The following is a 26843-nucleotide window of genomic DNA, read 5'->3' on the forward strand; positions in this document are numbered from 1 at the left end:
GATTGGTCATGATTTAACTACAGATGAAATTCTTCAGCTTTTCTCTTGCTATATTCTATTGAAATCTACGCTCCACCATTCCAAACTATTATGCTGAATTTGCCTTTTTCACTTGAACTCTATGCTGGTATGCTGCCCATCCCCTTGCCTACCTAGCCAACTCCTACTGATCACGAGTCAATTTGAAATTTAATGCCTTCCCCTACCAGGAGGGCTGACCATAATATTCGTAATACTATGAAAGCATTTTAAACACTTTATAGCAATATGTTGGCTTATGATGCTTGACTCACGTTATTAGGGTAAGAATTTCGTAATTTTAGCATCCTATGCACCTCGTATCTTGTCTTATAGTAGATATAGAATATCAAAGTGTTCCTAAGTAGAATAATTAAGGTCAGAGAGTTTGTGGGTGTTTTCTGAAGGTTTAAATACTGATGAAAAATGGCATGCTACACAAATAGCCATACATCCACAGGAAAATAAGATAGTGGTTAAGACAACACATTTTTAGGAAAATTTTAATAAGTTTACATTTGGAAACTTTGAAGAGTATTTACTATTACTCCACAATTTAACAGATGAGTAAACAAGCAGAGAAAATTCAATCATTTGCCTAAATATACCAAGATTTAGTAGCACAGATGGCTATACAGCTATGAGAAGCCTTTAAGAAAGGGGGAAAGTTTGATAAGTATTTAAATTCCTCAACCTTCAAGCCATGTTTATGGCTATTACAGGATTTCTAGGGCACAACTGGTTTTGCTGAAGCAGATATGAATTATGTCTTTTAGGAATCTACACATAGAGGAATGGTACATTGATTGTGAGGAAAATGTTTAGCGGTACAGTTATGACAAGCTTGATGCTTTTTATTCCTCTCCAATACATGACAGACCTTATTGGTGAGGAGAGAGAACATTAAGTCTTGAATGAAATCATATATTAAGTGGTTAGCACGATAGTTGGTAGCCTGGAAACTGTCCTGGTGGGACAAGGGATGATTGGGATTAAGGTACCAATAATTAAGGGGCACCTGGGTGGCTCAGTCGTTAAGCGTCTGCCTTCGGCTCAGGTCATGATCTCGGGGTGCTGGGATTGAGCCCCGCATCAGGCTCCCTGATCGGCTGGGGGCCTGCTTCTCCCTCTTCCACTCCCCCTGCTTGTGTTCCCTCTCTAGCTGTGTCTCTCTCTGTCAAATAAATAAATAAAATCTTAAAAAAAAAAAAAAGGTACCAATAATTAAGACCAAACATTTTTTATTTAGCCTTGTCCCTAATGGTCACATTTTAAATTAGCTGAAAGAGGAGTGGAGGTGGGGCAGGTTGCAGGGGAAAAAAATTAGCTGAAAGAAAATATAATCTAATGAAAACCACTTTATGCTGGAGACGAACTACTGTCTTTTGGACTTAAAAGGGATTTTAGTTTAGTATTATTTTTGTTCCCCCATCTCTCCATTGTTAAGATTATCAGAAATCCTGCAAAATGAACAAGCCTATTTCAAAACTGTACTCAGAATTATATTTCCCTCTCTACAAAATGTTCTTTGCCAATCTATCCCTCCAATCATGGTGAATGGCACAAACTTCCATCCAGTTCCAAAGCGACAAATTCATGAGTCATTTTTGATGCCTTCTTCACCCTTCCTCCCTCCATTTATCTCATCAAGTCCTGTTCCCAGAAGTTCCTCAAATCTTTCACTTTGTTCCAACCTATCACCATGAGATATAATCTAACCAGTCTCCCATCTATTCTCCATAGTGCACAAATTTCAAATCCCAGGAGTCTGGCTCTTCCCTTCTTCAGCCTCAGCTTGAAAGATGAAATAATGTCGCCCATGCTGTATGTGCAGGACCCTATAATTCTTCAATGCATGGTAAAGTGCTAAATGCACAAGTTGTTCCTCATCTGAACACCCTCCTGCTCACCTAATTTACTTTTACTCCTTCAGATACGTCCCCTTTCTCAGAGAAAGATCTATCCCCACACCATCCCTCACTCCCAGTCACAGATTCTGATTCCTGCTTTCGTATTTACCACTGGTCTCATTTTGCAATTACTTAGGACTATTTGATGCTAGGCACAGTAAGGGCAGGAATCCTATTTTTGCTGCCTAGCACACTGTCTGGAACATAGCATGCAATAAATACTGGCTGACATAATATATATTAATAAATACTCCACCCAATACCTTTAGTTGGGATAAATCAATGTCAGTTACTTGTACAGGCAGAATTGGGAATGCAAAACTAGAACTTTAGATGCATCATTCAAAATACAAGTGTGTAAGGATAAAAGCAGCATACATATTTAGGAAGGCTGGAGTCCTACTATGGTTCATTAAGTCTGATACAGTAAACATACAAAAGAAACGGGAAAGAACGCACTTTCAAAAATCTGCAGAGCAGCTACCAAAAACGAATTTTAAAAAATGTTTAGGGGTGCCTGGCTGGCTCAGTCAGAAGAGCATGTGACTCTTGATCTCAGTCATGAGTTCGAGTCCCACGTTGGGTGTAGAAAGTAAACAAACATAAAAAAAAAAAAGATAATGTTTAGGTAGCGTGTTCGTTTGTTTCCTACAACACCAGAAGAAAACGAAGGTCCATATGTGGGAGCATTATGAAGAAAGTGAAAACATCCCAGTTCCTTTAAGCCCTCACACAAACTAAGAACACCCTTGATAGTTTTGTCAGACTTTGAAGGAAATTCACCATCCTTTAGCAGTAACTGTTAAACTTTGCAAAAAACTTCCAGGAATATAAAACTGAAAACTTAAACTTGGGAGACTTATATTTAATATTTTCTAAAAGGCATAGTTAGAAAATAAAGGGCATAAATATATGTTACCTCAGTCATAAGACTCTTGACAAATCCATTCATTTTAACTACAACTCAAAGCCTACATAACTAAGCTTACCAAGTTGGTTATTAGTCCACTAAAAAGAATACACAATTACACCGTGTCCTGATATGATAAAAAAGAAATTTAGGTTACACAACCCCCCTCTCTTGGCCAAATAAACTTTATTAATACACTGATTTAATAAGGCCTTAAGCCTTTGTTAATGTACAACTCTGTAAATCTGTTATTACTGGGACCATTTTACTCACTGATATTAACTATCTTCATTACAATAACTATTATCAAATTAAAGGTTTTAGCTGTTTAAAGGGCAATGCTGAGCTAAGTAATTATCAAAGTGAATGTTCACATTCAGTGCTACCTTCATGTATATTTTTTACAAATATACTCCTATCACATAAATTGGTAGAATAGTAAGACATTTCTGAATATTTTTGATTAGCGAATCTAATTTGAAATTAGTCCACCATATTTGAAAGACCTAGATTTCTACTATAAAAAAGTTCACCTTAACTGGGCAACTGAAGAATAAACTGTGGTATAATAACTATGAAACATTTCATTTTCCCCTTTTACCCATTTTTGCCTTAACACAGTTTTAAAAAGAAAAAGATTAAAAGATTCATTTAAATTTCCCAGTAAACTTTCCCTTTAAAAAGCTCCCCAGGGGCGCCTGGGTGGCTCAGTTGGTTAAGCGACTGCCTTCGGCTCAGGTCATGATCCTGGAGTCCCGGGATCGAGTCCCGCATCGGGCTCCCTGCTCGGCGGGGAGTCTGCTTCTCCCTCTGACCCTCCCCCCTCTCGTGTTCTCTGTCTCTCATTCTCTCTGTCTCAAATAAATAAATAAAATCTTTAAAAAAAAAAAAAAAAAAAGCTCCCCAAACCCTTTAGCTTTAGATACAACAGAACAAAGATGTGGTGAACGCTAAAAATAACCTAATGGTTTTCTCTTGGAAATAGAAGTTTAAAAGCCTAGAATTTACATACTCAGGTCAGGCCATAATCTGCCCCAGAAAAGCAAAATCCTTAAGTTGCACATTGCCCTATGGTATTTCCCCCCCATCACCATTGCTTCCAACACTAAAAGAATTTAAGAAAACCCTGAGACAATAAAGCTGAATCTTCTGGCTCTCTTCCCTCACTTTACAGATGAAATATCACACATCCTGTACCCCACTCCCCCAAACCAAACCAAAAAAAGAGCTGAGACCATAATAATGATAGAACTCAGAGAACAGGCAACATAAAAGATTGTGGAAAAATAAATACAAGTAGTCATTAGACATAAACCACCTGGAGAAAAGGAAACCAGTTCTGCTTTTAAATAATTTTATTTTTTCTAATTTTGTGTTACTTTCATTTCCCATAGCACCTTGGTAATGTTGAAAACAGAAATACAAATACAAGATGTACTCATTTTAACATAATATGCATGAGCATATGTCACACCATCTTTTTTGGGGGGGAGGGGGCAGTTTGGACAACAGGAACAAACCTAAGCAATGGACAAAATAGAAGCTGGGTAACTGGTTCTGATCCCTGACCCCGAACATTTAACAGGGGTCACTCAAAAGACATGTAAATCAGGCCAAAAAAAAAAAAAATCAACATTGATGTAGATGTTTCTTTATCTATACTAATCAGTGTTTTGTGCTACAAAACTGAAAATAAAGCCATTTTATTTTATACACAGCCTGTTGACATCTGAGTTGTACTTTTAGGAACTGTCTACTCAACAATTCATAAAAAGTTGTTAGTTTTAAAAAATAAATTATTTAATAATCAGGTGATTTTGAAAGAGAATTTACTTTCAACTTGAACACAAATTCTCTTTCAACTTCTTAAAATGTCTCATTCAGTTAATAAAAACTGAAATGTCTATGTATCTTCTTGGAAGCTCAGACTAGCTAAGTTAGCATACACCAGAAAAGCCTAAAGTTAAATTAATGGCCACCAAATTGTAAGGAAATACAAAAATTAGGAAAAAACCTCATCATATAGTTAATAATTTATAAAAACCCTCAAAAGGAATACACTGTCCTCTTGCATTTTATCTTTTCTGTAAAAACAAACAAAATGGGTACTTTTAAAATATGGTTAATATACATGCCCAACACAAATATCAAGAGACTTAACCCCAGTGCTGTTCAATTGTGTCAAAGTAAAACCAGTGGACATTTAAGCCAAAAGACTAAATATTAAGGCCATAACTAATAAAGCTAAAGAAAGTGTTCAGTAATTTTTCAATACTATTTTCTGCTCCAGCAGATGCAAATACTCCATCATTAAGCCTTTTGCAAAGCCAACCTGGTTACTTAAAAAGGAATGTAAAACAATATTCAAGCTACCTTAATTTTAGAAACCAAAAATAAATTTAAAATCACATGTAATTTGAGATCACATGGAAATGGAGCACAAAAGATGACAACAATAAATCCTGATTACTGAAAGATCTTCTCTTCTTCCAAAACCCAAATGAATAAAATTTAGATGGATCACTCTTTTGAATGCCAATGTCTATATTTGCAAAAATGAAATCACTGAGTAGAGACAGGCCCTAGATATTATGAAAACTTCAATTACCAGGATAGAAAATGGAGACAGGTTTTGCAGTATCTCCAAATACCTTCTCTATGAAGTGCTAAGTGATGAACTTGTGTGACTCTTGTTCTCTTCATGCAATAAGAACTATGACAGAAAACCACCATACTATACACTATCACTTGTATCTACTTTGAGCCTCCAATAACCCAAGGAAATGTTAAGTCATAAGGATGAAGAGAAAAATCTGACATTTAAATTCCTCCCTCTACAGAACCAAATAAATAGCTGAACTATTTAAACGCCCAACCTGCATCAGTTACAGAGAACTGCTGGAAAAAAAAATCCACTTTCACACAACTCACAGGCATCATTTAGATACAAACCTTAAATCTGCTGTAATAAAATAAATGCTAAATACATACTGTGAATATATATAATTACACACACACACTCATTCTTCCCTATACATCCCACCAAACTGGGAACTATTAGCTGTAATGAGGCAAATTAAATTAAAAACACTATATATTATAAGAAATTTAAAAATGATCACGTCTTCAAATTTGTACTTTCAATAACATTTTGGGTAAAAAAGCAAGAACACAGTTGCTTTCTTCAAAAGAAGACCCTTTTCTTTTGTTTCAATTAGAACATTTAGCTTTTAGAAGTTGGGTGAACTAACAGTAAGTCCCACAAGCATACAACACAATGTGACACACATTGTAAAAAAGTAATGTTTCATTTTAAGTGCAATAATTAAGTTTATAATCCTTACCAAGTGATTTTTATAAAATGTTTATTCTCTTAAATCCAATGCATTCACAGAGTGTTAACACTTTAAATGTTTATCATTTCCACCAACTGCAGCATTATCTAAGTAAACCAAAATAAGCACTTTTATCATAGATGTAGTCAATGATTATTAATACTTTTTTTTAAAGGACCTAAACTTCCCCCAAATTTCAGCACAGGTAGTTTTATTGTATGTTTCATCTAGCAGATTTTTAAAAATAGTGTGTAGAAATGAATAGTTTTAAACTGCTTAAATATATTATACCATGTTATCAATCCACCAAATCAAAAGCAATTGCCAAGCTGAATAATAAGTTACAAAGAAATGATAATCCTGGCTTGTACAGAAATGTGCAGTGTTTAGTTAGCTACTAATACAAATCTCTAAAGCTTAACTTAGAGTTGGAAGATGAGTTTCACAGTAATGTAATTTTAACCTCCATTTACATTCATTTTAATATATTACTAAGATGTTTACTCTATGTCACAATGGTGCTTTCCAGTGTTCACAATTTACAGTTTCAATTTGTACATATGTAATTCACTAACATAAGGGACAGTTATGACTATTACAAACTATCCCTAAAAAGAAAACAAAACCCCACCTTACATGGAACTCTGAAAATGGTATGACTTAACACAGATTAATGCAACATGGTTTTTAATATTTTAGCCATTTTCTAAACACCAGCATGTAAACTTGCCTACTTAATATGACAGCTACAACTTTATTCACTGAGAAAGTATGTATTAATTTTCTTCAACTATCTTTCTCACCTTAAGTAAAAAAATCTCATGACTTGCTGGTTCTGTTTCTGTGAATTCCAAACTGTATTTTTTTGGCAGGGGGAGGGGGGGAGAAAAGGAAGGAAGATGATAAAACACATTGTAAACAAAAAAGTCACCCCCAAATTAAGCCTTTAATTTTTTTTTTTTTTACTTCTACACTATTTAACACTTTAAGAAATCAGTTACAATGTTTCATCTTTAACACGAATACAAATAAATTACTGTAGGGTCAGTCTGACCTACCATTCTGGGATCTAAAGTTCTAAATACATGAACAGAAGAGTAAACTACTTCAATGTTCAATCGGAGATTTAGAACAGTTATATGATTTGACTAGACTGGTCAAGGCAATTAGAAACATACAATTCCGTAGGATGTTGATTATTTTGCTTTTGGGGGGTGGGTAGTCAAAGAACAGAGAATAACAATGAAGTAACAAAAAAACCTGTCTCCTATTTGGGGGGGGGGGCAGGAAATCACAAAGCAGTTTAAATCTCTGAAGTCCATTTGACCTATCCACTCAGATCTAAGACAAATTTTTGATTTTTTGAATAACCCCCTTTCTTTCCTTGAGTATCAAACTGATTGATAGTCACATCTCTAGGTACAATCAGAGCTTAACAGTTTGTTGAATGAAATATTAAGGTCAAAAAGACAATTTCAAAATGGAAAAAAAAATCTACTCAAGTATTACATTCAGTTTTCAAATCGTTTTCTAACATGACAACAGATTTGGCTTCAATCACTCTTGCACACACTCACACAACAGGCACCCCAGCCACTGATCTGCTTTGCAACACAAGGCCATATAGGCAGAAATGGCATTCTCCAAGCCAAACTTTAAATAGATTAAAAAAAGTAATTTCTAATTTTACAGAAATGCTTCTTCAAAAAATATTTTCTCTCACTCCCTCATCTCCTGTACTGAAGGATGTGTAATATGTTTTTTTCTCAAGCTAAATCTGAACCCTCAAAATTGATTCTAGGCAGAAGATCTCTGCAAATTAAAATCAAAAACAAAAATAGAAAAATTATATTTTTATATATGTATACATATATATATATATATATTTATACTGATTGGAATCCTCCAGCATTTTAAAATCACTTTAGAGATGAATTTTGGGATTCTACTGCTCACAACTCCAAAATCCATAATGATTTAAGGACATACGCTTTTCTCCTGTTTCCTTCCTGGCTACCCCCTCCCCTCCAGAACAGTTCAATATAGCCACGGCTCAAGTTTAATGGGAAGAGAGAGAAGTTTTTGAATAGTTTGTTTGTTTGTTTTACTTTGGTGATCTGGGTGGCACATACTGCTCTTTGCCATTACGTCGAGTCACTCCCTGAGGTATAGCCCTATGGCCAAACTGGCGTCTCTGTTCCCTGATTTTTCCAGCTGCTCCCCTGGGAATGGTATTGCCTCGGAAGCTAGAATACTCCTTACTAGCCCTCGCTTCTGGCTTCTCATGTGATTTCTCAATGGACTTCTCAGGAGCTCCATTCTCTTCATTTTTGGTGGGAGATACTACATTGGAGCGAAGTTCTCGTAGTGGCTGCACAAGAACCGGAGCTGGCTCTTTAGGGGGCTTCTGGCACACTTCAGCATAACTTAGCTTTCGGGGTTCCTTTGAGTGAAGATAAGAAAACACATTTATGGAACATTCTCTAAGTAAAGTACAAAAAGGATAATGTGACCCACAAGAAAATCAGTAAGCTATCTTCTAGGAGAGGGCAACAGGCATTCTCATATACACTGCTATTAAAGTGTCTGCGTACAATCTTAAAAAAAAAAAAATTTGTTGAAATAATAAAAAGCCTTGGCAATTTATAAATGATACAATATTTTCACTTGAGGAATTTATGTGAAAGATGTTCATGTCAGTATTGTTTGTAACAGGTGATGAAAAAAACTGGAAATAACCTAAATGTCTAACAAGGAAGGACAGATTAAGTTAATAATGTACTTTCAGGTTAAATTAATAATGTACATCCGTATGATGAATGTACATCTGTTCTCTCTTCCAAGGCTACAAAGAACCCTGAGATGGACTCCACAAGAATCTCAACAGAGCAGCTGGGAACCAAGAATATATTAATAGAAGACTAATTAAAGGTCTTAATTACCTCATCTGGAAAAAAAGGAAACAGGGATGTTATGAGAATGGGATAAAGCATGTGAGAAGTATTTACCACTGGTCTTAGCATATAGCAGGCATTCAGTAATCAGTAGCTGCCATTGTACTATTATTAAATAACAAAATAAAATGTCCTTAACCTAGAAGGAACTATACCAAAATGCAACTAGTTATATTAATGAATGAAAAGATTATTAAATTCTGTGTTTTTGCTCTGCTTTTCTGTATTTCCCTAATTATAAAAATGATTTCTGGAAACTGAATAAAAATGGAAGTGGCCCTCCTAAGACTTGTTAAACATTCCCCCCCCCCAAAAAAGAATTTCAAGGGGGCTCAAAGCCTCTTTAGCCCCAAAATACATTCATCATAACTTGAATAAGAAAGAAGCGTCATTTAACTAGAAGGTGATCAGAAAAAAAGCCATTAAAAAACAAAAAACAAACAAACAAAAAATCCAAAACCCAGACTGGGGGCAACCTGGGTGGCTCAGCTGGTTGAGCATCTGCCTCTGGCTCAGGTCTTGATCCCAAAGTCCTGGGATCAAGCCCCATATGGGCTCTCCCTCTCCCCTATTCATGCTCTCTTGCTCAAATAAATCTTAAAAAACAAAAACAAAAACAAAAAAACCCAACAAAAACCAAAACTTCTCAGAATGAATAATTATTCTTCACTATCTCAACATGGCTAAAATTTCCCATTTCTTTGCAGTGACTTTAAACTCCTTGAGCTTCATTTGAGGCAGGTAGCCTCAGTTTGGTAAATGACTCTGCTCTAGCAAAGACTTATGTGAAAAAAAAATCTCATTATTTAACCTATTATTTTTTTTGTCCCCACATACTAAATTCATCAAGTTACCTGTAGGGCCACAGCTATAGCTGCATTTACGTTATTATTACATGGTGAAGCACTATTTGCCCTTGATGGCTTTGCAGTACTTGGGGAAGAAACTGGTATAGCTGTCTGGTTGAGAACATCCTTCTGAACAGAGGAATCCTCTACTAGATCCTTTTCTTGCTGAGTTGTGCTAAGGAAAAGAGAGCTTGACATTAGACTTAGTACAGCACATAGAAACAGCTGAGCAAATGACCAGAAGAGAAAGTAATCTTAATGTGGAAGACCTTCTATACTGAAACTGTACCTTAATGCAGGAAGCTCAGCTGTACATGGAGGACTGGTACTCATACTGAGTTGCTGAGCAGAGGTGCAGTCTGTCTGTTCATCCTCTGCAGGCACTGGGCAACTAACTCTTAACTCTTCATTATCCTTAAAGTAAAAATATATTTCAAAATTAACTCATATAGACACTTCTCCAAAGAAGATATCCAAATTGCCAATAAGCACTTGTAAAGAGGCTCAATCATCATCGTCAATTAGGGAAATGCAAATCAAAACCACAATGAGAAATCACTTTGCACTCACCAGGGTGGCTATAATCAGTAAGTAACAAATGTTTGTGATGATAATGGAAGACACTGGAACTCTCATACACTGAGTAGTAATGCAAAATGGTGCATTTTGGAAAATAGTCTGGCAGTTCCTCAAAAAGTTAAACACAGTTACCATATGACCCGGCAGTATATACCCAAGAGAAAATAGGTCTACACACAAATTTCTACGAATAATTCGCATTATTCATAGTAGCCAAAAAACTGTGAACAACCTAAATATTCATCAACCGGTGAATGTATAAATAAAATGTGGTATATCCATATAATGTAATATTACTGGGCAATAAAAGGAATGAAGTACTGGTACACACTACCACAATGGATGAACCTTGAGAAAATCATGCTAAGTGAAATAAGCCAGTCACAAAAAGGCAAATATTATATGATTCCATTTACACGAGATACCCAGAGTACTCACATTTATATAGATAAAGTAGAATGGTGGCTGCCAGGGGCTGAGGGAAGGGGGAATGGGTAATGGGAGTCACTGTGTAATGGGTATAGCATTTTATTATTACTTTTAAAAGATTTTGTGTTTTAAGGAATCTCTACACCCAACATGGGGCTTGAACTCACAACCCAGAGACCAAGAGTTGCAAGCTCTACCAACTGAGCCAGCCAGGTGTCCCCTACAGCATTTTATATTTACAAGATTGAGAGTTCTGGAGATTAGATGCACAACAATGTGAATGTACTTAACACAACTGAACTGCATACACTGAACAATGCTTAAGATGGTAAATTTTCTAAGGATTTTTTTTTTTAAGGCATTATTTATTTATTTATTTGTCAGAGAGATAGCACAAGTAGGCAGAGTGGCAGGCAGAGGGAGAGGGAGAAGCAGGCTCTCCGCTGAGCAGGGAGCCCGATGCGGGGCTTGATCCCAGGACCCTGGGATCATGACCTGAGCCGAAGGCAGCTGCTTAACCAACTGAGCCACCCAGGTGCCCCGATGGTAAATTTTTTAGAGGGGGAGAGGGAGAGAATCTCAAGCAGACACCACGCTGAGCGTGGAGCCTATGTGGGGTTTGATTTCACCACCCTGAGATCAGGACCAAAGCTGAAATCAAGAGTCGGATGCTTAATTGACTAAACCACTCAGGCACCCCCTTAAGATGGTAAAATTTATATTATGTGCAATTTACCGCAGTATTTTTTTTTTTTAGAGATTTTTATTTATTTATTTGAGATAGAGTGAGAGAGAGAGCATAAAGGCGGGAGAGCAGCAGAGGGGAGAGGGAGAAGCAGGCTCACCACTGAGCAGGGAGTCCAATGTGGGGCTTGATCCCAGGACCCCAGGATCATAACCTGAGTTGAAAACAGATGCTTAACTGCCTGAGCCACCCAGGCGCCCCTTACCACAATTTTAAAAAGTAAAATAAAAACAATAGCAAGGGACGCCTGGGTGGCTCAGTCGGTTAAACATCTGCCTTCAGCTTGGGTCATGATCTCAGGGTCCTGGGATTGAGTGCCGCATTGGGATCCTTGCTCAGTGGAAGCCTGTTTCTCCCTCTGCCCCTTCCCCTGCTCGTGCTCTCTAAAATAAATAAATCTTAAAAACAAACAAACAAAAAACCCCCACAAAAAAATCTAATAGCGAGCCCTGGATATTAAAATCGATTGATAAAGTACAAATTTCAGTAGGTTTATTTTTTTAAAGATTTTATTTATTTATTTGTGAGAAAGCGAGCATGAGTTGGGGGGCTGCGCGGAAGGGCAGTAGGAGAGGGAGCAGCAGATGCCCCACTGAGCAGGGAGCCTGGTGGGGCTTGATCCCAAGACCCCGGGATCATGACCTGGGCCAAAGGCAGATGCTTAACCAACAAGCCACCAGGCACCCCCAAATTTCAGTCAGTTCAGAGGTAACATTTAGAAAAACTTTGTAGAAAATATAGACAAGTACAAAAATAAAAATTAGGAAAGCCAAAACAAAATCTGACATTCCACCTACAAGGTGCAATATCAAATTAAGAGTTAAAGAGAAGAAAAGAGAAGTGAAGAATTTATCAAAGAGATAATACAGGAAAATTTTCTAGCATGTAAGGACGAGTTTAAAGACTGAAAAGGTCTACCAAGTATCCGGTGCAATGAATTAAAAAGGAGCCATAGGAAGATACACCTTCATAACTTCACAGAATACCAGAGATAAATAAAAGATCCTAAAGGCCTCCAGAGGGGAGGAAAAGGTCACAGGAGGATCAGAACGATAGGTTTCTGAAAAGGATCTCAGGAAGCCAGATCATTTCCTAAGCAAGATATAAAAAAGAACAAACCATAAAAGAATGACTGATAAATATGACCATACTAAAATAAGAACCTGTTTTCATTCACAAATACTAAACTCTGGAAACAAACCATAATTAGTAATATCCATTACTGACAAAGGATTAGTACCCAAAATAAATTTAAAAATTCCATGAATCTGTAAGATAAAGAGATAACCCAATAGAAAAAAAAAAGTGCCAAATACTTGGCACTTTATAAAGAGAAACTCAAATGGGCAATAAAAACATGAAAAAGTAACTTAACCTCAACAGTAAATTTTAAAAGATGCCCTATCACTCAGCAATTCCACTATGTATATACCCTAAAAACAGGGTGTGTAGTTTGAACATTCACAGCAGAATTGCTTATAATGTCAAACAGACAAAAAAACAGCTCAAGTGTCTATCAACAGTTGAATAATACTCTTACAAAAGAATACAACAGTGCAAAGTGAACTAGTTGTTTCAACACCAATGAATTTTACACAATATAGAATGAAAGAAATTGTTAACAGAAGATTACACATTCCATTTATGTTGTGTTCAAAAACAGGCACACTGAACAGTATACTCTCTAGGTTAGGGGTTGACAAACCAAGGCCTGCTGGCCAAATCCAGCCTCTGAATTTGGCTGGTATGGCCTATGAGCTAAAAGTGGTTTTTACGTTTTTAGCATGTGGCCCACAAGCCTAAAATATTTACTTTCTGGCCCTATTCTACAGAAAAAGTTTCCCAACCTGGAATGGTAAAATTATAAAAAAAGCAACGAAATTGTTATTGCAGTCAGGATGTTTCCTCTGACGGGGAGGAATAGGAGGAATCTTAAAAAGGGAGGGGAGACACATGGCACTGCTAAGATGTTGGTGATGTTCATTGTCCACAACTGTGGGTTGGGATTACAAGGGGAAATACACTTTATTATTCTTCTTTAAAAACGTATGTTATGTGTGAATCACACCTCACCAAATGGGAGAAGCCATCAACTATAAAATGCACCATTATATTATGTATTACTAAGAAAAACACTACTACTTAACCTACGGTAACGTTTAATTATAGATTTTCAAAGGTGGAAAAAATGTCTATCTTAAGGCTGATGAAATAACTATAACATTGCACAATTTTTTAAACAAGGGAAGACAAATACCTTCAAAATTCCATGGGAACATGATTTCTAAAACAGAACTCTACAGAAATAAGCTACTGATCCTTTGTAAAAACAAAAACATTTTTGGAACACAAGATCTCAAGAAATTTATACTAAAAACCACTAATTCAGGAAGCTCAGGAAGATGTGACCCACCATAATAAAGAAAAGTAAAGTAAGAGTGAGGATCCAACAAAAGAAAGTAAGGAAAATTCTCAGGATGATGGTAAAGTCAAGTCCCAGCTATACAATTGTGCAGTAGGCCACTGAGAGTATAAGAAAGGAGAAATAATGGCAGTATACTATGAGGTTCAGTTATGGAAAAAAAATGGTAATATCAAGATGTGACTTACAATGATGGCATATCCTAATCTAACTGGCAGTGCTTTTTACTTTCTTTTTTTTTAAGACTTTATTTATTTATTTGAGAGAGAGTACAAGCAAGGGGGAGGGACAGAGGGACAAGTAGACTCCCTGTTAAGCAGGGAGCCTGACATGGGGGAGGGGGGTGTGGCTGATCTCAGGATTCTGAGATCATGACCTGAGCTGAAGGCTTAACCAAACTGAGCCATCCAGCTGCCCCTGCTTTTTACCTTTTTAGTGATACTAAATTAATAGGGCATCTTATAATTGATGGTATCCTAGATATGATGCAGTACAATATACAGGGAGGATAAGAAAAGTATGTTGGCTTAAGAGAGCTAAATCCTTAGGTTCTAAATGGAAAGTTAATAGACAACATCAAAAATTGGAAAGTCAAGAAATAAAGTATATTGGGAGCACGCAACTCTTGATCTTGGGGTCCTGAGTTCAACCCCACATTGGGTGGAGATGAAAGAAAAGCAAAGAGAAGAAAAAAGAAAAGTAGTAGCATAACCATGTTAGTTAGAAATATAGGGGGAAAACAGGAGAAAAAACTAGTTGAAATGGTTGCAGAGGAATACTATTTTTCACTATAAGCCTAGATGTATACTACCTGTATATACTATAAAAATAAAAACTGAATTAAGAAAAAAAGGGAAGAAAATGAGAAAAATATGTGGGTGTAAAGATTTAGCACAGGAAGAGGTCTACACTCAAAAATATTTTAGGAGGGGCACCTGGGTGGCTCAGTTGCTAAGTGTCTGCCTTCGGCTCAGGTCATGATCCCAGGGTCCTGGGATCGAGCCCCGCCATCGGGCTCCCTGCTTCACGGGAAGCCTGCTTCTCCCTCTCCCACTCCCTCTGCTTGTGTTCCCTCTCTTGCTGTGTCTCTCTCTGTCAAATAAATAAATAAAATCTAAAAAAAAAAAAAAAATTTTAGGATGCGGTACCTATCCGAAAGGTTGATGTCCTAACTCTTTGATATCAACTCTCCATTATTTGAAAGCCTGAATTTACCAAACTTAGAATTCATTCATATCATTGACTAATTACAGGCACTTAAGTGGAAACAACACTTTCCACCAGCTTGCATTAATTGGTTCTACCAAACTGAGTTGGCTGACACCAAAGACATGCAAAAATGAAGAAACATTTTATTTTTTTAATTGGTTTAATTTTTATTTTATTTCTTTCTTTTTAATTAACATATAATGTATTATTTGTTTCAAGGGTACAGGTCTGTGATTCATTAGTCTTACACAACACCCAGCACTTTATTGGCCTGTGTAGCTTTATCATAAATCTTTTTATAATACTCAAAGCAAGTTGACAATCCCATGAGTAAAAACTATGATAGAAATACATATTAAGTGCAAATAAAATTTCAAATTATAACTCTGCAAACAAAGGCTATGGTCCCATAAGTAAAAGATTGATGCCTCAGTGTTTACCTTTTCTTTGTAGACACCTTTAACAACATCAGACATCCTACTCTCCAAAACAAGTTCACCTGGAGTTCTTGATGAACTTCCAGGTAAAGGAGGAAAATTTGAGGCTAGTAAGTCAAACTTTGGTGTTGGAGCCTTTGCTTCAGCTGATGAAGACTGCGGTCTCTAAAAGACACAAATCATAAAACAGGTCACATGCCAATCTCATTCCCTAATCCTGTACCACAGAAGCTGAAAGTTGTAAGGAAACAAACAAAACTCTACACTAATGCAAGAATTGTTTGTTCTCCTATAAATTCCTGGCTTCTCATCTCAGTTGAGCTCTCATTTTTTTATCAATCCTACTTACCTTTTGTCAACTTCCTCACCTGTTTCTTTTGCAAACTTTGCCACACTCCTTAAGCCTGCTAACCAAATCTCCACTATTTGCTAAATTTGTAATACTCCCTTCCAGAACAAAAATAAAAACCCCTATGTGACCTAAATTTGCCATGAGTTTTTCTCCTTTCATATAGTCTCAAAAGAACAGTATCTTTCCTTGAAAAATCTCCTGATCTGCCTTTCTGCCCACCACCCTCTACAAGCCTCACCTCTGTATGTATCACCACTAAAATTGCTTTGACAAGTCATCAATGCCTTCCACAATGCAAAATCTGACAGACTTTTTTTCCTAACCTCGCATAGCACCTGGCATGGTAAACATTCTTTCCTTTTGAGAACTCATTCCTCCCTTAGCTTCTGTGATACCTTTCTCTTGATTTTCAGATCTCACAATCAGGTGCTTGCGTCTCTCTACCTATTCCCTTTGACAGTTTTATAGTTTCTATGTGTTTCTATAGTTTCTACTCTTTTCACTTCCATACTCTCCCTGTGTGATAGTCACTATTCATGGCTTCAACTACTACCTATACGCAAACAACCTTTACAACAATCTTTTTCACTTTTGGTGACTGGCTACACACCACTAGAAATTTACCAAAACTCACTGAATTGTACACTTTCAATATTCTCAGCCCAGACCTTTACCTGAAACCTAGACATCCATTTGTCTATCAGCCTTCTCTGCTCAGATTTTGCTTGGATACTTCAAACAATATAATAACTAATCTCATTCTTTAGCCCAAAGCTACTATGCTGCCAAAGTTCCATTCTTGACCACTCTAAATCACTTACTCTACAGAGTCCCCTGAATGATTTCATCTACTTTTATGATTTCAATTACTTTGTGTAAGCTCACAAATCCTAAATTTTACCTCTAGCTAACATCTTCTTCCTGCACAAAGGCACTTCCATTCTGCCTTTCCTACTGGAAAGTGTGTTTGTCTCCTTTTTCTTCACCCCTTCAGTCCTCAATCCTCAAAATATTTTCAACATATTAAATGGACTTCAAAACTAATCTCTTCTCTCCTCAGTTGTTCAGGGCCACTTGAGGATTCATATGGACTGTTGCAATGGTATCGTTCTAAAAAAGCTGTTGCTATGTCATGGCTGCCCATGGTACAGAAAGCTATAAATAAAAAAACAATACTATTTTAAAAGGTTCACAGTTTGCCCTAAGGACCATTCTGTGTGTTATAACGCAGTATGTTTTCTTCTTTGGAAATGCTTATCTTTTCACTACTTATATATGTAATATTTGTATATATATTATATGTAGCCTACATGCTGTATGTATAGTACACTTATATGTATATACAATTTAGAACTATAAAACTTTAATTTATAAGCACTTTTGTTAAGATTAGTGGATAGAAGAATAAGTAGTAGCTAGAAAATTGCCCGCCCCCTCAAGTAATGAGTTTCCAACACCATCCAGAGAGCTTTGTAAGTGAATGATAAACTTTATCAAGTTGGCAAAAAGTCATATATTTATTGGGCTATTGATAAATAGTAACTTTTGTTCAATGTCTGTCAGAGTGTAAATTGGCACAACCCCTACAGAAAGATGTTAAGCTGGCAGCAACTTACTGAATTGTGACCTAGAAATCCCATTTCTAAGGATTCTCCTTCAGGTGTTATTACACACATAGGAAAGAAGTTACCATAGCTACAAGACTGAAAGATTGAAACTACTTAAATGTCCATTAACAACATAATAAACTTTTCATTGAATATTTTCATTTTTTGATTTTTAAACTATGTGAATATATTAGGTATTCAAGTAATTTTTAAAAAACACAAGCAACACAGATCAAATCCCTAACTATACATGTGCTTTAAGGGTGGGGCATAGTGGTAGCAGTAGATATTTTAGGGTCAAAGCACAGGTTCTATTTACCTTTGTCTAATACTATAATCAATAAGACAAAAACCTGGAAAGACCGACCACAAGCCAATGCCATACTAAATCACAAAAGAAAAAAATAAATAAATAGATGTAATAAAACTATGTAAAAAAAACTTACCTGGACTCTCTCATCTTCTCGTCGTCTTCGACCTCTGAAAAGAGTTCTCCTTTTAACAACGATAAAAAAGGTGGGGATGATGGGAGGGACAACTCATAAGTTTCTTCAAATATATAATACACTCTATCAAAGATGGGTGAATTTCTAGTTTAACTAACTATATTTTCTATATCTCCACTATTAAGAGATGAATATATATTCTTCTGAAGGGATCCTAAACTAATCTACAAAAACTTCATCTACAACACCACCACCACCACTAAATAAGTTGGGCCATTTTTATTAAGCAGTGTTCCTTCCACACCAGAAGTATATCAGGGTTTTTTGTTTCATTCGAGCAGAGGAGGCAATAAGGTATAATCCCATTTCCATAGTTAAGAAGTTGTAAGAAATTAAACTAGAATGCAGATAGGATCTTATCTTTCTAAGCTATTCTTTCCTCAGTGAACCATAAAGAACTTCAGAGTAACTTTATGAACCTCTGACTCAGAGCTATATTCTATATGGGCACTATAAATTTCTAAATAATTATGAAAACTATTAACCCATATTATGTGAACACTGTATTCAATTAGTAAAACCATACACCAATAGTTAAAACAAAATAATCACTAGGTCTTCAAATATTCACATTACGAGCAAAGAATTTTCATATACCTTATCCATATTTATTACCCTATTTCCTTACCTGCCCCTACCATAGTCCCCATTCTGTTCCATCTGTATAGGAGGAGTTTCTTTTGGAAGGTAGCTTTGCTCCTGATGCCCTGTTACTGTAGGATTATGCCGTTCAGTTGGAAAGTTCCTTGAACCAGATCTGTTTAATGGTCCATCCCCCAATGACACAGAGCCCTCTGTCGAGTGTTCTGAACCACTCGATGACCTAAAATGAGGCTTCACACTATAAGAAATATAAGATCACATACATGAGAGGATAAATCAAGACAGACAAAATCTTTCCCCTTAATGGTAAAAACTCTATTTAATGGGACAAGCTAAAAATTGCCTTCTACTGTATTCTGATTTTCCACAAATTAAATTACACATAAAAGTGTCACATTATAAAAATGTAAACTCTTTTATGTCTCAGATTTTTACATTTAAAAAAGTTGTTTGGGGGCGCCTGGGTGGCTCAGCTGTTAAGCGTCTGCCTTCAGCTCAGGTCATGGTCCCAGGGTCCTAGGATCGAGCCCCACATCGGGCTCCCTGCTCTGCAGGAAGCCTGCTTCTCCCTCCCCCACTCCCCCTGCTTGTGTTCCCTCTCTCGCTGTGTCCCTGTCAAATAAATAAATAAAATCTTTAAAAAAATAAAAAAGTTGTTTGGAGAGATTTGGGGTAAAATCCAAAGTTCTTCAAGATAAAGCTACTTCTATTTCAAAACTCAAAATACAACTAGGATTTTAGCTAATTTAACACCAGTTGCAGTCTTGACACGCCCGAATCAGCCACGCTTTAAGCTTATTAATGAATTTATGCCATACATTCTCAATGGGGCAACATCACCCCCAGTGGGAGTAAAAAAGGTTCAAGGCAGGGGTGGGGTGGGGTGGGGCCGAGAAGGAACAAAAAAAAATCCCAATCTTACTCCTTTTATGCACAGAGCACAGATATACATACATTACATAAATACATATACAATATCTCCAGTACTAAATTTTCATAGGGAAAAATTGGCGGGGGATGTCTAAAAAGGCTCTCTAGGGGAGTGACAATGAAAACCAGAGAAACAGTGCAATATATTAAAATCCCAGCTTCTTTTTAAATTAATTGTTCAAAGATCCTATGTGAAAAAAAGCTAGGAAAATATAATGCAACTAATAGCCTGGCATGGCTTCATGAATTAGGTATAGAATCTAGTAAAAACAAACAAAAAACCCCAGTAAGTACGAACAAGGGTAGCTTTTATCTTGGATGATGGGTATAAGCACCCAACTCTCTAACAATGTATAAGCAGATGAAGCTAGGGTAGGGGTAAAGGAGAGGCTACAGTTTAACCAACAGTGAAAACAAAGTAAGCCCAACCAACTAAGGATCTTGGTTCTGTAACAGATTATACAAGTATGAGATTTATATTTGGCCCCTTATTTGTAGTTTAAAAATTCCATTTTTACAGCCCGTTTTCATGGTTACAAATTTATATCAATAAACACATTGCCAATTCCTGGTTCTCTGAATTTGGATTTAAAACTTCAAAATAATTATAAAGCCCAACAATTTAACATTAATTCCAACATCTCTGGCTACCCTATTCTTTATAGAAAACAAAAAAATGAGGTTACTGCCATTAAAACTTAAATATAAAAACCAGGTGACAAAGTTGTGTTGAGTTTCATTAAGATTATATGAAATAATTACTTTACGTCACAAAGTAGATTTTTTATTTTATTTTTTTGCTTGTTTGTTTTAAGATTTTTATTTATTTGACAGAAAGACAGAGCCAGAGAGCTCAAGCGGGGGAGGGGGGAATGGCAGAGGGAGAGGGAGAAGCAGGCTCCCCCATGAGCAGGGAGCCTAACGTGAGGCTTGATCCCAGGATCCCGGGCTCACGACCTGAGCTGAAGGCAGACACTTAATCAACTGAGCCACCCAGGCGCCCCACAAAATAGATTTCTAATAGCAATGAAAATTATAGAATGTCAACACAGAGCATTTTCAAAATATTTTTATTAGCCATCATATCTGAAAATGACCTCATGAGGTAGATACGCTGTTTATCTGTTCAGAAACTATCATTCGCCTAAATTTTCTCATTGCATTTCAATATACCTAACAGGTAAGTTACTGGGTTTAAACAGCCCTCAGATCTCATAATCTTACCCTTCACTGAGAGGGACTTACGATCTCAGTCCAGGCAAAAGAAAAAAAAAAAAAAAAAAGCTAAGAGAGATAAGTGATAAAAGATGGAAAGGAAGAAGTAAAGTGACAGAAAGAGAAAGTATGAAAGGTAGAAAAATGCCCAGACTTCTGAAAGTTAGTCCTAGTCTCTCTAAGTAGGTCTGGTGATCATCACTGGGCTGTTACAAGGTTCATATAATAAACTACAAAAGTACTTCCTAAAAGTTACTTTCTCCTTGACTAATAACTTCAAATAAATAAATAAATAAAAATAAAGGTCTGGAAGTGGTCACTTTTTAGAAGAAAAGAAACAAGGATTAAGGTCTTTCAAAAAGCTCCCAGTTTCATCTGTAATATTTGCATTTTATAAGAAGAAAAAACTCATGTATAATTTTTGTAACTAAAATTAAAAACTTGCACTGGTCAAACATATGAAAAAGGATTGTACATGAATGGTTTTGAATAACAAGCAAAATTATACTAAACCTGCCTTGTACCTTCAAAAGCACAGGCACACCTCCTTATAAGTAAGGATGACTGGACTGTCATTCTTGGCTTTCTTATTGTGATTTCAACCTTTTCACCAAGAAAGCACAGCAAACAAAAACAAGTGACAATAAAGGAACACCATGAACCCATTTAATACATTTTTTAGTCAAGAATCTGCAAACCACCAGTATTTTTACTTATTAAAAACTGCTTTTAGTCTACCTTATAAGAAAGATGTATATTCTACTTAACTGTTTAAAGCAAAATTCACTCTTTAAAAAAAAAAAAAAAAACGGTGAAATCAATATGTATTATACGTATTTCTACAAAGCTACTCTTTCTAATCAGGGAAATCTGTATTTTCTAACAAGGGAAGTTGCAAGCTGTCATTTACTCTAATTAAATTATTTTTAAGAGAAAACTTCACCAGCTATGGTAGAGGAAAGGAAACGTTCTAATCTCAGGTCTGCTGATAATAACTAGCCATGTAACCCTAGCAAGACTTTTGTCCTCTTCGGCTTTCACTTTCTTCAGCTGTAAAATGAGTTAAAACTACACCATAATAAAGGTCTTTCCAGATTTAAACACCATTCTATGTGCTCATGGAAATTAATCTTTTTGAACAACAGGACTGGGATTAAAGGACAATGTGTGAGGCTCCCTGTAACTTCTACTCATATGTCCTAGCAATACCTGAATTGTGCAGTTGCTACTTTATTACCAAACTAAGAATCACCTACAAGAGCAAATAATCCTTTCATTTATGAAGAATCCTTCATCCTTGTAATATGAAGAGATCACATTTGAAACTTCATAAAGCAGTAAGAATGTATATGTAGTAAAATGTTTGTAACACTTAAAAATGATCTTCAAATGCTTTAACCAATTTTGTCAGTTAAATAAGTACAAAAAATTGTGACAACAGAGGATGGTACACATGAATGCTTCCAGAATCCACTGAGAAGAATATTTAATACCATGAGGCTTCTTTCTCCAGTGAAGCATGTTTCAGGTAAACCTTACAAAAAAGAATTAAGTTCCTAGAAGTCATTTTAGAAGAACATACCCCATGTGGTCTTCTTGCCAAAAAGAACCAACTGGGAGAATGAACTATGGCAAGGGAAAATCACTGAAGAAATCATTTAAAAAGCCAAAAACCCAAACCTAGGAGACTCACAAAATAAGCAAACAAAAAACAATAAATGTGAAACTCTTAAATAAATCTAAGCCACTATATAAGCCCTTTTTTCTTTGGATACTCATACTTTCAAAAGCCATAATATATACCAAATTATTGAGATTATCAATTGATGTTTACATAAAAAGAGTTAACACTTAAGAGACTTACCTTTTTATATGATAGCAAATAGTTTCCAGAGTTCTCAATAATTTATTTAGAACACCGTTTTTGAAGTATAGGCTTTGAAGTCAAACTGGGCTCAAATTTTGGCTCTCCCAGTTACTAGCTACATGCTCTTAGACACGATATTTAACCTTTTATGTTTCAATTTCCTCATCTTAAATAGATATAACTATCTTATAGGGTTATGAAAACTGATAAAATATGTAAAGCCCTTAAAACAAAGTTTTGGACATTAATGTTCAATAAATGGTAGCTATTGTCTAAACACTATAGTTCACGGAAATCATTTCAAAAGTCAATTTTCAAAAATCCTAAGCAACTCATTTTTCCAGCATTCAATACTCAAATCAGCTAACATTTCTATTCTCATTCTCTAAAATGTTACCTATTTAACACACTAAAAAACTCTCTCATTCTCTAAAATGTTACCTATTTAACACACTAAATGGTATTTAAACACCAGATCTTATGTTACTATCATAAAATAATTTTCTATTATCTTTATTATTAAAAAGTCAGTATGTACAATCTTAGTTCTAAATCTTTTTTATACAAATTATCCACTATGAGGTCAAAGTGTGCTTATTAATTCTAGAGTAAATGACTTAAGCTTTTTACTAAGATTTATAAATAAGCATTGTGACTACCACAGTAATTCTTCAAGAACTACTAGGAATTGTGTACAATAAACTCCACTGTTTTGTTTTTTGTTTTTGTTTTTATGTACGCTCCATGCTGGGCATGGAGCACAATGCCTGGGCTTGAATTCATGACCCGAGGATCAAGACCTGAGCCGAAATCAAGAGGTGGATGCTTAACTGACTGAGCCATCCTGGCACCCCTATTCCACTATGATTGTTATCTTACCGATTTTTTTGGAATGGTCGAGGCATATTCACAGCAGCAGCATTTGTTTTATAAGATCCTGGTGCATTAAAGCCATTCACAAAACTACCATTGGGAAAGGGAGCCTAAAAGAAAATGTGATGTTTAAAAACAATTAATGAAAAGGGCAAAACCTAGTGTGAAGGCTGTAAGAAACTCCTGATGAACTAACCTAGCATCAAATTTTTTTAAAGATTTTTTATTTTTAAGTAATCTCTACACTCAACATGAGGCTTGAACTCACGACCCCAAGCTCAAGAGTCGCATGCTCCACTCAGGATCCCCCTCAATTTCTTTTATAAGGCAAAAATAATTTTAAGCATTTTACTTACTTTTGTAATACTCACTTCAAATATCACTTGATTTACAGAAGGAATCATTAGGTCATTACTTAATAAAGTACATTTCTCTCTGAAAAAGTTGAACTGAAAACATTTTAAACTAATCAGGACTTACCCACTCTCTTATTTTAATTCATTCAGCAAAATCTAAAGAATAAAATTATAGGAACCAATAGCTCAACTCTTAGTCACATGGGGATTAGGTATCTTTATCACTACTTAAAAGCCCGAAAGAAACCAGTATCAACACAAAACAAAATAAACTACTCTAGCTGATTTCTTCAAATTTCAGCTTGAGTGAAAAATTTTATAATTCTGTAAGGATCTCACTTACCAGTGGTGTTTCAAAGTAAGGTGCAGGATTTGGTGACCAAGACTGAGGCACAATACTATAGACCGAGTACTGTTGGTGAGGATTATATACAGGCTGCATAAAAACTGGTGAGGCATACTGTGCTTGAGTTTGAATGGGCTGACTATACATACTAGAATCCATTAATCGATAACCATTCTTAGCAAAAAATGTATTGATGGCTTTTATCCTTGCCTAGAAGAAAGAGAAACAAATTATAATGAAGGACTGTATGTCTTCACAAATATATTTAATTTACATTTTAAACATATTTTACATGACTATGTTATTTCTGCCTACTATACAGTCAGTAGAGCAAAAGGAAATGACTGATAGCTTTAAATTATTTTAAAACTTCTGCATGGCTAATACAACAATGAACAAAGTAAAACCACAAAGTCAAAATAGTAAAACTAACTGCAACTTATCACAGACAAGGGAGCAAATATTCCTAATATACAAATTCTAAAAAAAAAAAGATAAAAAAATGTGTTAGAGAAATGAACAGAGTTCACAGAGAAAAGAAAGGCAAATGGCTCTTAAACGTGAAAAGATGCTAAACCTTGCTTATAGGAGAAATGAGATTAAAAATGGAATTAACATTTCTCACTTACAGGATTGCCAAAAATCCCAAAATTTGACAACATACTTTGTTGATAAGGTTGTGGCAAAATATACTGATGATGGGAATGTAAAACAGCACAACCCTTATAAACAAAAACTTAGCAATATCTTCCAAAAATCATATATGCATTTATCACATTCTCATCAATCCCACTTCAAGGAATCTTTTCCAAATACACACTGAACAAAAAGAAGTTTTAAAAAAAGGATGCACGTGGCTGTTCACTGACACTAACTATAATAGGAAGGGGGAAAAAGCTATCCACAACACACACACACACACAACACACACTGAACAGTCCATCAATGGTTGAATACACTATATTACATCCACACAATTGAGTATCATGCAGATGTAAACTGAGGAACTGCTCTAAGTACTACTATGGAGTGATTTCCAGAATACATTATTGTTTAAAAAAAAAAGAGGTAAAGCAAGGAGGATAAGAATAGGTATAAGTAAGCTACTGTTTAGCTAAGTCAGATAACGATATAAGATATACTTGCATTCACACATATATATGTGTATGTATTTAATATACTGTTGTATTTTTTTTCAAAGATTTTATTTATTTATTTGACAGACAGAGACACAGTGAGTGTGGGAACACAAGCAGGGGGAATGGGAGAGGGAGAAGCAGGCTTGGAGCAGGAAGCCCAACCTGGGGCTAGATCCCAGGACTCTGGGATCACGACCTGATCTGAAGGCAAATGCTTAACCAACTGAGCCACCTAGGCGCCCCTCATATACTGTTTTACTTTTAAACCATACACATTTTGAAAATAAAATTTAAAAAATCAATTGTAAAAGTTAAAAGCAAAATTAACCTAAATGTGCATCTGTGTTATATTAGTAATGTAACAGAGAAATCCTAAGTGATTTTGAGCCATAATAAAATCAACTGTTATGAATGTTCCTTAGGAATAAACTACAAGGCAAAGTATAGCAAAAAATTTCTTAGTTTGTTTCCAGAGTTATATTCCTATTGGTATTGTTATTCTGATACTTTTGCATGTGATTATGGGATACAGCAAATCAGTAATTATACTGGGGTCACTGAGATCTGAGATTTTCACATGAGAGAAAGAAGACACAGATGTGAGATCGAAGAAGTGAAAAGCATGTAGCCTGAATTTAAATTGGAAGCCTCAGTATAAACTCATGATATATTTTTGTTAAAAACAAACAAACACACACCTATTTCATAGCTCTGACCAATGAATGGCTTTTAAACAATGACCACACACAAGAACTCCTGTGCCTAGCCAGTGGGCTGCAAATTATCAGCTCCCCATAAAAAGCAAAGTGGGAATTCTGGAGACTTGACTGACCCCAGGCCTCTGACACAAAATGTACAAAACACTGGAACATCTTATCACACGAGGGAGCAAGCAAACCACTGAAAATTACTAAGGCTGTGACAAAAGGCCTCGTAAGTTAACTCAAAAGAGCCCACAATGCATTAATAAGGACAACAAACACACCAATATGTTTAGATACCCAACAACAAAAAATACTGAAATGGTCATTTTTGAAGGTTCTTAGGGAACCAACACATTATTTTCAAAAACTGGTAATAAAAGCTAGAACCAAGCATTTATCATGCATTCCATATATGAGCTGTACCTCAGGGTAATAAAGATGATGGCAAGCTTCCCTTTATAGAAGCCCTTCAACTAATAAATGGAAAAAAAGAAAGCCTGAAAATAGCACCTCTTTGCAGCCTTTAATTAATAGATTTAGTCAATGATC

The 26843-nt window shown here is 35.8% G+C and overlaps 1 protein-coding gene across 9 annotated transcripts in view; it reads right to left on the reverse strand.

Moving 5' to 3' along the window:
* Window positions 1-5700: 5700 nt before the first annotated feature.
* Window positions 5701-26843, reverse strand: part of LARP4 (La ribonucleoprotein 4) — a 203806-nt gene continuing 182663 nt past the window's right edge. For 8 of the 9 annotated variants that reach the window (XM_045873463.3, XM_064591253.1, XM_045873459.3 and 5 more), the window contains 8 exons: window positions 24449-24661; window positions 23756-23859; window positions 18890-19102; window positions 18202-18250; window positions 15800-15961; window positions 10265-10389; window positions 9982-10150; window positions 5701-8616 (listed from right to left, as the gene is read on the reverse strand). In XM_045873463.3, the coding sequence (XP_045729419.1) occupies window positions 8278-8616; window positions 9982-10150; window positions 10265-10389; window positions 15800-15961; window positions 18202-18250; window positions 18890-19102; window positions 23756-23859; window positions 24449-24661 (1374 nt within the window). In that variant the 3' untranslated portion in view covers window positions 5701-8277. The remainder of the gene's footprint in view (window positions 8617-9981; window positions 10151-10264; window positions 10390-15799; window positions 15962-18201; window positions 18251-18889; window positions 19103-23755; window positions 23860-24448; window positions 24662-26843) is intronic. The other variant, XM_064591252.1, reaches the window with a different exon arrangement.

Source organism: Mirounga angustirostris, unplaced genomic scaffold, assembly GCF_029215605.1.
Source record: "Mirounga angustirostris isolate CCGP_5_RB_7025 unplaced genomic scaffold, mMirAng1.0.hap1 SCAF_5, whole genome shotgun sequence".
Taxonomy (NCBI): domain Eukaryota; kingdom Metazoa; phylum Chordata; class Mammalia; order Carnivora; family Phocidae; genus Mirounga; species Mirounga angustirostris.